Genomic DNA, 12,524 nt, shown 5'->3' with positions numbered 1-12,524 from the left:
AGGGTTCTCCTTTCTTGACGAGGGTGAGAAGAAAAGGAGTCCCGCGTATGCGACGTGTGTACAGAAGTGTTGTGTGTCATTCTAACAGAACCCCTGATGAAGGCACTACGCCATTCCGACACGGTCGTGGCATCTTGTATTTTGACTTTAGCTCACGTCGCATAGGAGAAGGCTTCGCGTTTAACCATCTTTCTCTTAAGAAAGGGCCCTTGTTTGCTTCTTTGTGTGTGTGTCTTCGTTTTAGAGGGAATGCGTATAACATATATATATAGTTCACTATAGCACTGCATTTTGTACGTGACAGTGAGACGCACGCACTTGGATTTTCAACGCAGATCTCGGACGACAGCCGGCACGAGTTCGTGCCACCCGTTTCCGTTGCGTCCGCGAGTCCAGACGGCTACACTCCGGTCTCCTACTCCGTCCGTCTCGAACGCGAAGACTTGCTCAGGGTGACCTCCAAGGACAAGCCCAACAGAACACTGTAAGCGTCAGCCCGTTTGCCCCTTCGTGTCAAAACATTGGTACTAGGCTCGCAGATGAAAGTAAGGAACCAAGGACAAGCCCAACAGAAAACTGTAAGCGTCAGCCGTTTGCCCCTTCGTGTCAAAACATTGGTACTAGGCTCGCAGATGAAAGTAAGGAACCAAGGACAAGCCCAACAGAACACTGTAAGCGTCAGCCCGTTTGCCCCTTCGTGTCAAAACATTGGTACTGGGCTCGCAGATGAAAGTAAGGAACCAAGGACAAGCCCAACAGAAAACTGTAAGCGTCAGCCGTTTGCCCCTTCGTGTCAAAACATTGGTACTAGGCTCGCAGATGAAAGTAAGGAACCAAGGACAAGCCCAACAGAACACTGTAAGCGTCAGCCCGTTTGCCCCTTCGTGTCAAAACATTGGTACTGGGCTCGCAGATGAAAGTAAGGAACCAAGGACAAGCCCAACAGAAAACTGTAAGCGTCAGCCGTTTGCCCCTTCGTGTCAAAACATTGGTACTAGGCTCGCAGATGAAAGTAAGGAACCAAGGACAAGCCCAACAGAACACTGTAAGCGTCAGCCCGTTTGCCCCTTCGTGTCAAAACATTGGTACTAGGCTCGCAGATGAAAGTAAGGAACCAAGGACAAGCCCAACAGAAAACTAAGCGTCAGCCGTTTGCCCCTTCGTGTCAAAACATTGGTACTAGGCTCGCAGATGAAAGTAAGGAACCAAGGACAAGCCCAACAGAACACTGTAAGCGTCAGCCCGTTTGCCCCTTCGTGTCAAAACATTGGTACTAGGCTCGCAGATGAAAGTAAGGAACCACCGTTAAGCGCAGCAACAACCAGACGAAGGACGGGACCACGTGGACGGGACAGAGAAGGAACGCCTCTGTAACCTATTTCGTCTGTTTTGTAGCGTGAACTACACTGGCCGAGGTTGATCAGTTTCGCCTGGCTCCTGGAGAGCCGTACTGCGCATGCGCGAGAAGCAGTGACGTCACACGGCGCACAGCTGGCGCGCCGCAGCCGCTGCCGCCACGACTGGATTGGATTGGATTCGATTAAATTGGACTGGATTGGATTAGAAATCGTTTTAACAGCAGTACCCTGATAATCAGGTAATCCTAGACAACCAGGAAACCTAAAAATAACCAGCTGAACCGTTGCTCACGCGACGTATATCCTGGCATAGCCAAGCTAAGCCACTGGTAATTTTTTGCCATGCTTAACAGTGGTGTGATACGGAGCATTATAACCTGTCAATTAATTGCAGTAGAGACTACTTGTGTAATTGTCGTTAACGGTGGACCCTCGTGGCACCGTTGCAATCCCGTTGGGAGATAGGGTTGAGGGATTAAGTTCAGCAGCACAAGTCTGTCGCACAACTGCAATATCTCTACCAGCAAAGAGCCGACCACATCAATCAAGATGACAACCGTTCTCTTTTTTTTTTTACTGAAGCTGGTCATGCCCAACATTTGGGGATAAAAGATTGAAACGCGACAAAACTGAGTCGCCGCGCAGTTTAGAGTCGTTAGAAGGACTTCGCAAAGGTATTGCAGACTTTCTTTAATGTGAGACTTCCTTGCGTGTCCTGTTTGAAAAACATGCGAGTGGTGGTGCTCATGAGTACAATGTGCAGCATTTGTCAAAAGTTCCTAGGCCACACCAAATATTTCCAGTTTAGAAAAATTCCAAGCAATAGCTTAACCATTGGATGCTAGCCAAATATTTTATGTCTGTGTGAAACGATAGCGCTTTCGCAACGTTACGGCGTGAAACAGTGAAGTAAAGCTTAAAAGGTAAGCTCGCACGTTGAATTCTTAACTTTTCGCCTGGCCTGGACACTTCTGACACACAACTGTATGTTTCACCATTGTGTATTGCTTTGGCGCCGATGGTTACGTCTAGAGTTTCATACTTATGTATAATAAAGGTAAATCTGGCGCCACCGTCTAGGGCAACCGCGATTCAGCGAGTGCTCCGTCATGTACCGGGCAGCCACATTCCACTTGTCCTTGGCATGGCTCATAAACCGGCTAGAAAGTTGCTTCTGGCTGCGAAAAAAAGTAATAATATTACTGTAAAACGTTATTCAAATTTGATTTGTTATACAATTGAAGCTTCAGTAAGATGTAATTGCCGCGATTGTTTAGAAGCTTAGTGCAGAACAAAAAAAAATGTTACCCTTTTTGTTTATTTTGGTTTCGAAACGAAACAGAAGCCGTATGGCTAGTTAAGCCAAGTAGGCGAGGAACGACGTCGCGAGCTGCAATGGCGCCCCCCACGGCGGCCTGCGATTGCTGCACCAGACTTCCCTCTAATATATATTAGTTTGAAAGTATATGGTTGCGTCATCTCGCAGTCAATGCTGGACTATTTTTTATGCGCAAAGTTCTAGTTGAATTGAGCTATATGTTGCGCGTTGCAAGCTCCCTGGCCTATTCCCTATGAAAGCCGCATCGTCTGCTACACGAATTATTCAATTTTCATGTTTCTCAGCCAATCCCCACTGGGAGGTTGACCACGCCGTCTCTACTATTGGCGGTAATTCTTCGAAACGCCACGCCATGCCACTCGTAACGGAGCGGCGCTAACAGCTACCGCCGTAACACGCCGCAGCGGAATGCCAAACCAGGGTCACTCGTCTGAGGGCTCGCGGCTCCCCTTTCTGCAGCCTCGAACTGAATCTGGCACACCTATACTACGCGGACGGGCAGAAACAAATAACGCTGAAGCCGCACGCGGGCCTCGTCTACGGTATCCGGCGTGGACCGACGGGAGAGACGTTCCTGAACTTGAGCGAGCCGTCCAGGCACCTCTTCTACCGGGCCGTGATATCGGTGAGGGAAAAAGGGCCGCAACCCACGTCAAGAAGATGCCTCCTTACGTCAACCTTCTGTTGCAGAACCAAGTTCATATTTACTTGTCACTGGGCGATCGTGCTACTGAATTCAAGTGCAGCTTTCTGGCTCATAGCAATTATTTCAGAAGTGATAACACTATAGTTACTCAACGTAGTGCAATCAATTTCGTCACAGATGATATTACAGTCAAAAGTTTTCCGCGTGCAAAGTTTCAAGTTTGAATTTTTTTCCTTTACCAGGTTCCAGAGCTCTCAAAACTATCCCGTTGAACTGCATTTGCAGTGACTTTGGGCAACGAGTTACACAAGGGCTATTCAAGGTTCTGCTAAGATTTTATAGTGTTCATACCCGAGTCGACGTCTTGCTGTGTGCGACTTATAACGTTTCTGCTATGATTTTAATAGGCTCCTGGGTGGTTGTCTTTTTGAGCGGGAAAGCTGGGGATGTTTTGAAGTGAATTAAAATTCGGTTGACTTGACGTTTGGTTGGACAGCGGGACACGTACGTCCCACTTTCTACTTCAGGTTCTCGGCACTGTTGCTTCGTGACAAATATCGCGTCATTGCGTACGGGTCACGAACTACACCTACCAACTGTAGCAGAGCATTCCACATGCATTTTCGTAACGTTGCCACGGAAGAGAAGTACGCTGCAAGCCGAGCAGAATCCTTTGGTTTTTAATATGCATGTCTCAAATTTGTACTGTAGAAACTTTATAGGTGTCTTCATTGCTGCACCGATGTGATCACCGTCATCGGTGCCCATAGTCGCGTGAGCAGCTCTCGCTCGAGCTGCTTCGTCTTCATCAGTCGCCATGTTGTAAATAGAAGCACCATCGTATCGTCAGGACGTCGCGGCTATCGGTCTCTCCTTATTTTACATTTTTGGTGCCGATAAACCCGGGAAGAAGGCCCAGCGCGATTCGGAGTCATCCGAACTTTGGCCTACGAGAAGGAGGACCCCTCGACGCCGACGACGGACCATTTGATGGACATATCGACGATGGTGCTACCCATGGCTGACCGACGCGATGGGCAGGCAAGACGACGAGGCATCCTCCCCTCCGAGGATTTTCTTCGGTGGGTCTAGAAAGCGATTCCGCAAAAGGTGAGGGGAGTGCCGCAGCTCATCGCGCAATGAAAAACAGACTAGTACCTCTGATGCACGAACAGGGTGTTCCTCAATCTAAGATGCGCCTGCACGAACTGAAGATGACCAGAGAAAGGACGCGGTCAATTGCTCTTGAACTACGCAGAAACGCAGAAGCCGCATTAGGGCTGACTCTAATGACGAGCGATGTTTGCGAGCTATTGACGAGCTTTCTGCGCCAGCTTCGGAAAATTGAAGTTGAACTTAGACGGTTGAATGAGGACATTGAACCGCTTATTGACATCGACCACTTGGATGAGGAATTCGCAACCAACGCAGAGTACGATGACGATGTTACTCACGTTATGATCCGCATATACTATCGATTGAAAACCCAAAACTACGACACCACAGGGCATTGCAAGATCCTCGAGAAATTGAATTCATCTAAAAGTTTCGGAGAGTTTTTTACGGCTACAGAGGAATGCCACGACCCACGTGATCTCGAAACTTCGGATGAAGAAACTGTCTTGACAGCAACATCACTGCCATCAGATTTCGTACCGCAAGCAGAACAGGAGAATGCGACTCCCTCATTGGCTGCGCTTGATTTTCGAACTGAAGATGCCTTACTCTCGTCTGTTTTTCAAGAATTCGTCGACACTACTTCGAGCGAGACAGTTTGCTCATTAAATTCCCTACCACCAGCACAGGCTACGTATGACGGACGTATCGAGCTGGAGACAACGAATGTACTACCTGCAGCACATCAAGGGCAAGACAAGACACGAAAAGGAAAAGCGATGCACGACACTGAGGAGCGGGATGCTGCCATTTTCGAGAAATATCCCAAGAGGAGTGCTGCCGAATTTACCAGACAACCCGGCGTAAGAAAGAAAGTTCGCGGAAAGCATGATTTAAAGAAAAAGGAAACATCTGATAACTGCAACAGAATTGTCAGTGTACAGAGCCCCAGAAAGAAGCAGAAGTCCCAGGGAAACTTTTTTCGGATCTCGAAATGTGCATTTGAAGAACTAACATCTGAGTACAAAAGCGTTGAAGACGGCTTGCGAATTTCTACCTGGCTGCGTCGACTGCGCCGATATTCCCAGCGAGGATTCATTCAAAAGACGGCACCTGCAGCAGTTTCCCCTTATGACTGCCTACCGGATCGGATCGGAACGAACTTGTGTTAGTTTATGGAAGCGGCCTGACCACGGTTCGTTGTGGGCGGGGAAGATGTAGAAACTTTATAGGTGTCTTCATTGCTGCACCGATGTGATCACCATCATCGGTGCAGCAATGAAGACACCTATAAAGTTTCTACATCTTCCCCGCCCACATCGGTGCCCATAGTCGCGTGAGCAGCTCTCGCTCGAGCTGCTTCGTCTTCATCAGTCGCCATGTTGTAAATAGAAGCACCATCGTATCGTCAGGACGTCGCGGCTATCGGTCTCTCCTTATTTTACATGTACGTTTTGGGGAGCTACCTTCAAGCAGAAAAAAGCTTCTGGTGAACAAATAAGGTCTTTCTTCCTCATCAGTAACTACTTGCCAACAACCAATTGCTGCAAAACAACTACTTGCAAACAAACAATTGCTGCTGCAAACAACTGTTATTTATGAGCGTGTATAGATAAACGAACTGATTTTTACTGAAAGCGGTGCCATTCGCCTCACGACAGATTGGGGGCTGTTCATACCGCACCGACGTTATTTTTGTATAAAGGAAAGAACAAATATGTACCAGCTGAAGAAGCACGTTTACTGGAAAAACTTCAGTGGTATACGTCGACAGTTAGCATGTCTGCGCCAACGAATTGGAGCTTCACCTCGTGGTGGTGCCGCAAGAGCTCAACCACCAAAAAAGAAGTCCATGCTAACTACACATTGAACAGTTTGTTCGCACCATTTCACCAGAAGAAGTATCTGCACCAAGTAGGCAGCAGGAGAAATGCCCCCCCCCCCTCCTTTTCAGCAAAGTGACCCAACTGGACAGTGGGACACACGGGTCTTACTTTTGCCTCAGCAATGAAAGGCTTCTTAGGTTTTGGATTTGTTTTGGTATAATCAAAGAGTGAGAAATAGCTAACCTGGAATGTTTTCAACGCGATAACAATTGTTCCCTTGTTGTGTACACCAAAGGGTTAACTGCCTATTTATTTATTTATTCAAAATACCTTACAGGCCCAGCAGGGCATTGGGTAAGGGGTGCGAAAGGGCAGATCATCAACAAATAACAAGAGAAGTTATACAAAAACTAGATATATAATACAGCAACAAGTCACTGAAACAAGAGAAAAGGAACATGATAACAGCGAGCAAGAGTGGCAAGAAAATAAGTACAAGCAACAAGAACATCTAGTGTAGTAGCCGCAACCGCAAAAAAAAAGGAAAGAAAGGAAAAGGAAAACATCATGGTGCTAACAGAAAGGAATGCCAGCGTTCTTGTTTGGCGGTTTTACATGGAAAAATGCTTGTGCAGGTGATTGCGGAATGTTTCTGGGTTAGTTAGCGATACCATCGCTAACATCGTTTGTAATGCCATCGTTTGTAATGCGATTACATCGTTTGTAATGCCAGTGCACGCAGTGTTTTTCTGATAGTCAGCTAACGTAGCCTTGACGGAGGCAAAATGAGGTCAAGAAATGTGGCGGAAAGAAATTTAGTTCGGGAGATGTAAGGAGCATGTGGCAGTAACGAATAATATTAGCGAGGCAAGCACAGGTGAATAAACGGCACTCACGTAACCCCACGTGCGTTTAACTGGAATCGGCACCATATAAAGATACCCGAATACTGCTGCAAGATACTATGCGAAAGAGCGTTTATGAGCTGCATTGTCTTGCACGATTAGGGCGTACGGGCGGAAAGAATACCAAATAACGAAGTTTTCAACTACGATTCGTGGCCTGTACCTCACGTATGCAATTTCCGAAGAAGTGGACTCGAAAAGCTCTGTCTAAGGTTAAAAGGCAAATGAGAATAAAGTTTTTTTCCAACAAACAAGCAGTGAGCCATCCCTTCGCGTCCACAAAGTGCTAAAAGAAGTCGATGAATGCAGTATTCGAAAAGTTGTCAGCTATGATCCTATCCACAAAAGATAAATCGGGAATATAATTAGTGAACGCTCGCCTGCAGTTCAAAAGCACTGTCAAGTAAATAACGAGCAGAACGTTATCTGTCCCACTTAAATAAAAGCTGTACAACCAATCCGTGCTTCCAGTGCTAAGCTATGGGAAGAAAGCATGGAATCATATAGAAAAGCTTGAAATAAAATGGAGGTCAGCTTAATTATTCAAAAGAGAAAAGAGTTATATTGTGGCGCTAAGGAATTCTAAATGTCTTAAATTGCTCAGAAAACTATCGGGGACAAAGAATAGATGGGGATGTCGCATAAAAAAGCGATAGGGTGTCTATGGATATGTCATCATCCTTACAGGGGCATCAAACGGATGGGGATGAAGGTAATGAATGTGCCGACGTCATGGCGACGACGATTACGAGTGAACCAACTGAACCAATTCGAATTGAAGCAATAATATTTAACATGGAAAATTACCTCAAGCATTCTCAAAATCGTTTTTTTTTTATATATACTCGTATAACTCTAACTCCAAAACAAATACTACGCACCTGTCACTGGCACCGCAGTTGCACTGCGGCAAGTTCAGCGTTATAGGTACCAGAAATAAAAGCTAAGACAGGCTACCATAGTTGGCTGGGAACCACGCTTGCTTAACCGCATTCGGCTATGTTTCGTGTAAGGAATGGGTGACTTAGATTAAGGTTGCTGATGGACGTTCCGCGCTTTTCCTGGACCAGCACAACGACCGCGCCCACACGAACGCTGCGGACCATCCCTTCCTCATCTTCGTGGAGCCCCAGACGGGAGCGGCCCACGGCCTGTTTCTCAACAATGGCAACCAAATCGGTACGAAAAAATTCGACGACCTCTTACTCTGTGATGAAAGATGACCAGCGATGCTGTGGTGCGGAACGTTGTGGCGTTTTAGCCTCTAATGGTCATATCATTTGTTGCCGGAGAGTTTCGGTGATACAACAGTTAATGCCGCTTTCTGTAACCACACTCCCACCGTAGATGTACATGCATTTACAGGAGACAGTAATTCTGTTAAGTTTAAAACTTCACCGTGAACTAATTAAGGCATGTAAATGAAACTTGGCCCAATGGTGAAATTGTTTCAGCGGCTTATATCTATATAATTTTTTCTAGATACATTCCACAACAGTGAGAGACGTTTTGTATTTTTTGAGGGGGGGGGAGGGGAGGCCTGGCTATATACACTGTCTTATACCAAGATACACTGTAAAATAATTTGCACCTTTGGGTGTAAATTACGGTCTAAAACTAACACCCTTACCCCCAGCAAAAAATCCAGAAGAAAACGCCCTTTAGGATGTTTTCTTCGTCTATGATACCCTTGCACCCTAGAAAAACAAGAATACACCCTTTAAAAGGGTGTTTTATCCCGAATTACACCCTTTGAAGGTGTAAGTGCGTTAGTTATAGACAAAAGGGTGTAACTTATTTTACGGTGTATAAAAACCCCTCCCTAGGGGGGGTTTAGTAATTTGAGGCGAATATTTGTGATTTCTTTCCTTACTGGAAACCGCTTTTGGCGCAGCTGGGAGCCCTGCTCCAGAGAAAGCGTGAGACGAGAGCAGCAGAGACTGTAGTCAGGCCTAGCACAGCTCCGCTGGTTAGAGTGACCCTGCAACAGTTTGGATAAGTGCTTTCACTCTTCCTTCGAGTCTGGAACCACTACGAAAGATACAATTATGGCCAGCACAGATCGGCACTGAGTGTTTTGCACGTCGCACCAGATACGCCTTCCATTTTGGCTTTGTTTTTGCGGCTTCATTTTCAAAGTTGCTATCGAAAAGCGTTCATTGATGTAACTGAAGAAAAAACATCCAACAGCCACTACATGGCCTCAGTGACGTAATTCGAGCCTTCGAAGAGCGCCAACGCCGGGAAACAGAGAAAAATCTTTCGAGCGAGTTTACAAGTTATCTGATGGTCATACAGCCGTAATTTTCGGCTGAGGTACTTTGCAACCCCCTAATCTAAGTACTGGGTGTGTTGGGTGACTACGTTCTGCAAGCATTTAATATTTCAAGAAAAGTTGAAAAAAGTGTTGCAGAATCCCTTTAAGAGAGTCTTCTCAGCAATGGAATGAGAGAAAATGTGAAGCGGACTTTAAAGGGGCTTGGTTTATAGCGGGGTATACATAGCGCTCATGGATATATTTGAACCCGGCGCGGTGGCTCAGTGGCTAAGGCGTTGCGCTGCTGAGCACGAGGTCGCGGGTTCGATTCCCGGCCGCGGCGGCCGCTTTTCTTATGGAGGCGAAAAGCAAAAACGCCCGTGTGTACGAGATTTCGGCGCACGATAAAGATCCCCAGGTGGTCAAAATTATTCCGGAGCCCTCCACTACGGCGCGCCTCATCGCCTGCGTTGCGTCGGCGCGTTAAACCCCTCAATCAATCAATCATGGATATATTTGTTGAAATGTCCTATAGCACCAATAATTTTCTGTACAGTAGGACGGCCGACTTTAAAGGGGCTCGCTTTATAGCAGAGCGGCTTACGCATTTACCCCTCTACTCACTTTTTACGCAAATTTTATTATTGTGATCCTAATGTTCTTTTTTGTGAAGCGTACTAACGAATTGAAACCCCTCTGGGAATAGAGGGATTGCGTTCAGGATTGAAGGTTGAGGAAAAAAGACGCAACCACGAAGCGGACAAGAGGCAGCGCTAACGCTGGACTACCGGCTGAAGCTAAGCGAAAAACAAGTGGTAGAGCAATAGCATTCTTTTCCAAAGATATCTACTCTGTGACGCCTGCATTGGCCGTGGACTGTTCGCAGGTTGCGTCATTTCTAAAGCGAGGATTTAGAAATGACACAACTGGTGTCGCGCCGGTGTCGCGCCAAATCGCACTGCAGGAAAACCAACTTTACACAGCGGGTTAAAAAAAACATGGTGATTATAAGCGAAGGCACATCAAACGCCTCAAGAAACAATTAAAGCCGTTCCACGCAATTTGTAAGCTACCGGAAGTGCAGAGCAGTGATTCGCCATAATTGGTGGTGCCGCCATTATCCGCTCACTGCTACCACCCAGCACGCTCTTCGCCTCCCTCTCTCACTCCTCTCTTGATGAATATGCAATTCAAATATCCCGCCTTCGCAGGGCTCGCGTGCCCCCTCCCTGAAACTCTGCCAGCGGGAGTTCTGTTCTTTTTGCGCTTGCTTTAATTTCGTGTGCTGGAGATGTTTTGCGTCATTTCGAACGCGTAATTTTTTTTCTTGAGCGGCCTGAGCCTTCCTGCATCATTTCGAACGCCCCATTTTTTTCTTTCGCGGCCGTTTTTTTCGCTTACTATCGTAAAAACAAACCCAACGAGCGTTCTTGACTAAATTAACGCGGCGGCTGCCGGTTTACACACAGAGTTTGCCTGAAATGTACATGCAGTTTTCTTCGCGCTAAACAACGAGGAGATGTATGACAAGCGCCAGCTGGTCACGAGGTTCGAATGGTTATGACTGTTTAAACCACGTAGTTTTCGAAGCCTCAGCGTGGCTCCCCGACGACGGTACACCAGGCTCTACTTGGGTCCGTCATCTCGCGGCGCCGCCTGATTCCGGCAGTCGCTTGACATCGACCGTTAGTGAGCTACGACGACCAGGCGAGCCCATAAAGTGCTCTGCAGTTAAAAAACGCTTCTCGTGGTCGGAGCCGAACCTGGTTCTCACGCGTTATGAAGCCGACTTCTATGCGATTGCGCACTTCCGTCACAGTCGAAGCAGTTTGGATTTTGTCATTTGACTTCTACAGGGGTTGCGTGGGAGTAACCTTCGCATTTCTGCCATCCTTCTCTCAAGAAAGCGGCTTTGATTTTTTATTTTAAGTAAATATCAGTTGCTACTCCAGCATGTGTGTTTTTTTTTTTTCCACTCCCCTTGGCGTTTGCATCTTTTTGCGCTGGTCATTCCCAACCTTCAATTCTGAACCAATTGGCACGGATAGCAGCACTACTTACATTCAGAATACGCATGCGTATGCGTCCAGAACTGCTGACGTCCCCGCACGGGAAGATGACACTCCGGACGACCGGCGGTCAGCTGGACCTGTTCGTCTTCGCTGGACCTGCGCCCATGGTGGTCGCGGAGCAGTACCAGTGGCTTGTCGGCCGACCCGCGTTCGCCTCGATGAATACGCTGCTCTACCCGCTGCCGTCAAGCGGACCCGTGGCACTCGCCAGCATCGCTACCAACGAGCAGCTAGCGGTCAGTGTAGGCGTCTTTCAGGATGGGGCTTAGCTGAGGTGTGCTGCTAAGTGTTGAAACGCCAAAGCTTTAAAGGGGCGATGAAGACGTAACAAAGGTTTGGTACATTAAAAATAGAAATATTATCAGATACTTCAAAAAAATTGTCCAGATATTAAGAAAAAAAGCGCGCGAATCCACTGAGTGAAGTGGGTAAAAAGCGAAGCTATAAACGATTCCCACAACGATTACCCACGTGCCGTCACTTGGATTCACGCATGTGGCTCTACAAATAGTGAAACCAGAGACAAGTGAAATGCACTCAGCCAGACCTTTTATTACCCCCAGGAGATTTTCTTTGCTAACGTGTAATGAATGCATGATTCATGAAAGGTGGTTGGTTGAGTTGTATTTGTGAAGCACATGAGTGGAAACTATTTTTATAAAACGAAAGGAAGCTCAAACCTGGCGTTAAACGAACTCACTTCTCCGTCTCTGCCGCCACCGACGGAGGCGACGAAATCGGCGGTACAGGCGGGGAGAAGTGCGTTGATGTCAGCTTCCTTTAATTTTTTAGCTCCTAGCGCATGCGCAAGGCGCGCCCACGGCCGCTACACGTGCCGTAGGTGGAGCTCACAGGGGTGCGAGAGGTCGCGTGACGCTGTCACATGGCATTCTGCAACAATGCAGGCGGTAAACCCACAGATGTGTGCACCGTCTGTCTCCCGTGTCTCCGCGTGCGCTTGTAGCTCAATCCGTAAGACAACGGGCTTTCGCTCCATTCCTCTAT

General features: G+C 47.2%; 1 protein-coding gene across 1 annotated transcript in view; it reads left to right on the top strand.

Annotated features, from left to right (window-relative positions):
* Nucleotides 1-11,557: 11,557 nt before the first annotated feature.
* The window catches only part of LOC144139769 (lysosomal alpha-glucosidase-like), a 45,767-nt gene continuing 44,800 nt past the window's right edge, over nucleotides 11,558-12,524 (top strand). Inside the window, exon 1 of the mRNA XM_077672030.1 lies at nucleotides 11,558-11,755. Within this exon, the coding sequence (XP_077528156.1) occupies nucleotides 11,564-11,755 (192 nt within the window). The 5' untranslated portion in view covers nucleotides 11,558-11,563. The remainder of the gene's footprint in view (nucleotides 11,756-12,524) is intronic.

This window comes from Haemaphysalis longicornis, unplaced genomic scaffold (assembly GCF_048455015.1).
Source record: "Haemaphysalis longicornis isolate Haplotype H1 unplaced genomic scaffold, Haemaphysalis longicornis Haplotype H1 scaffold_5, whole genome shotgun sequence".
In the NCBI taxonomy this organism is placed as follows: domain Eukaryota; kingdom Metazoa; phylum Arthropoda; class Arachnida; order Ixodida; family Ixodidae; genus Haemaphysalis; species Haemaphysalis longicornis.
Note: the sequence above shows the minus strand (reverse complement) of the source record. Positions and strands in the feature narration are given on the sequence as shown.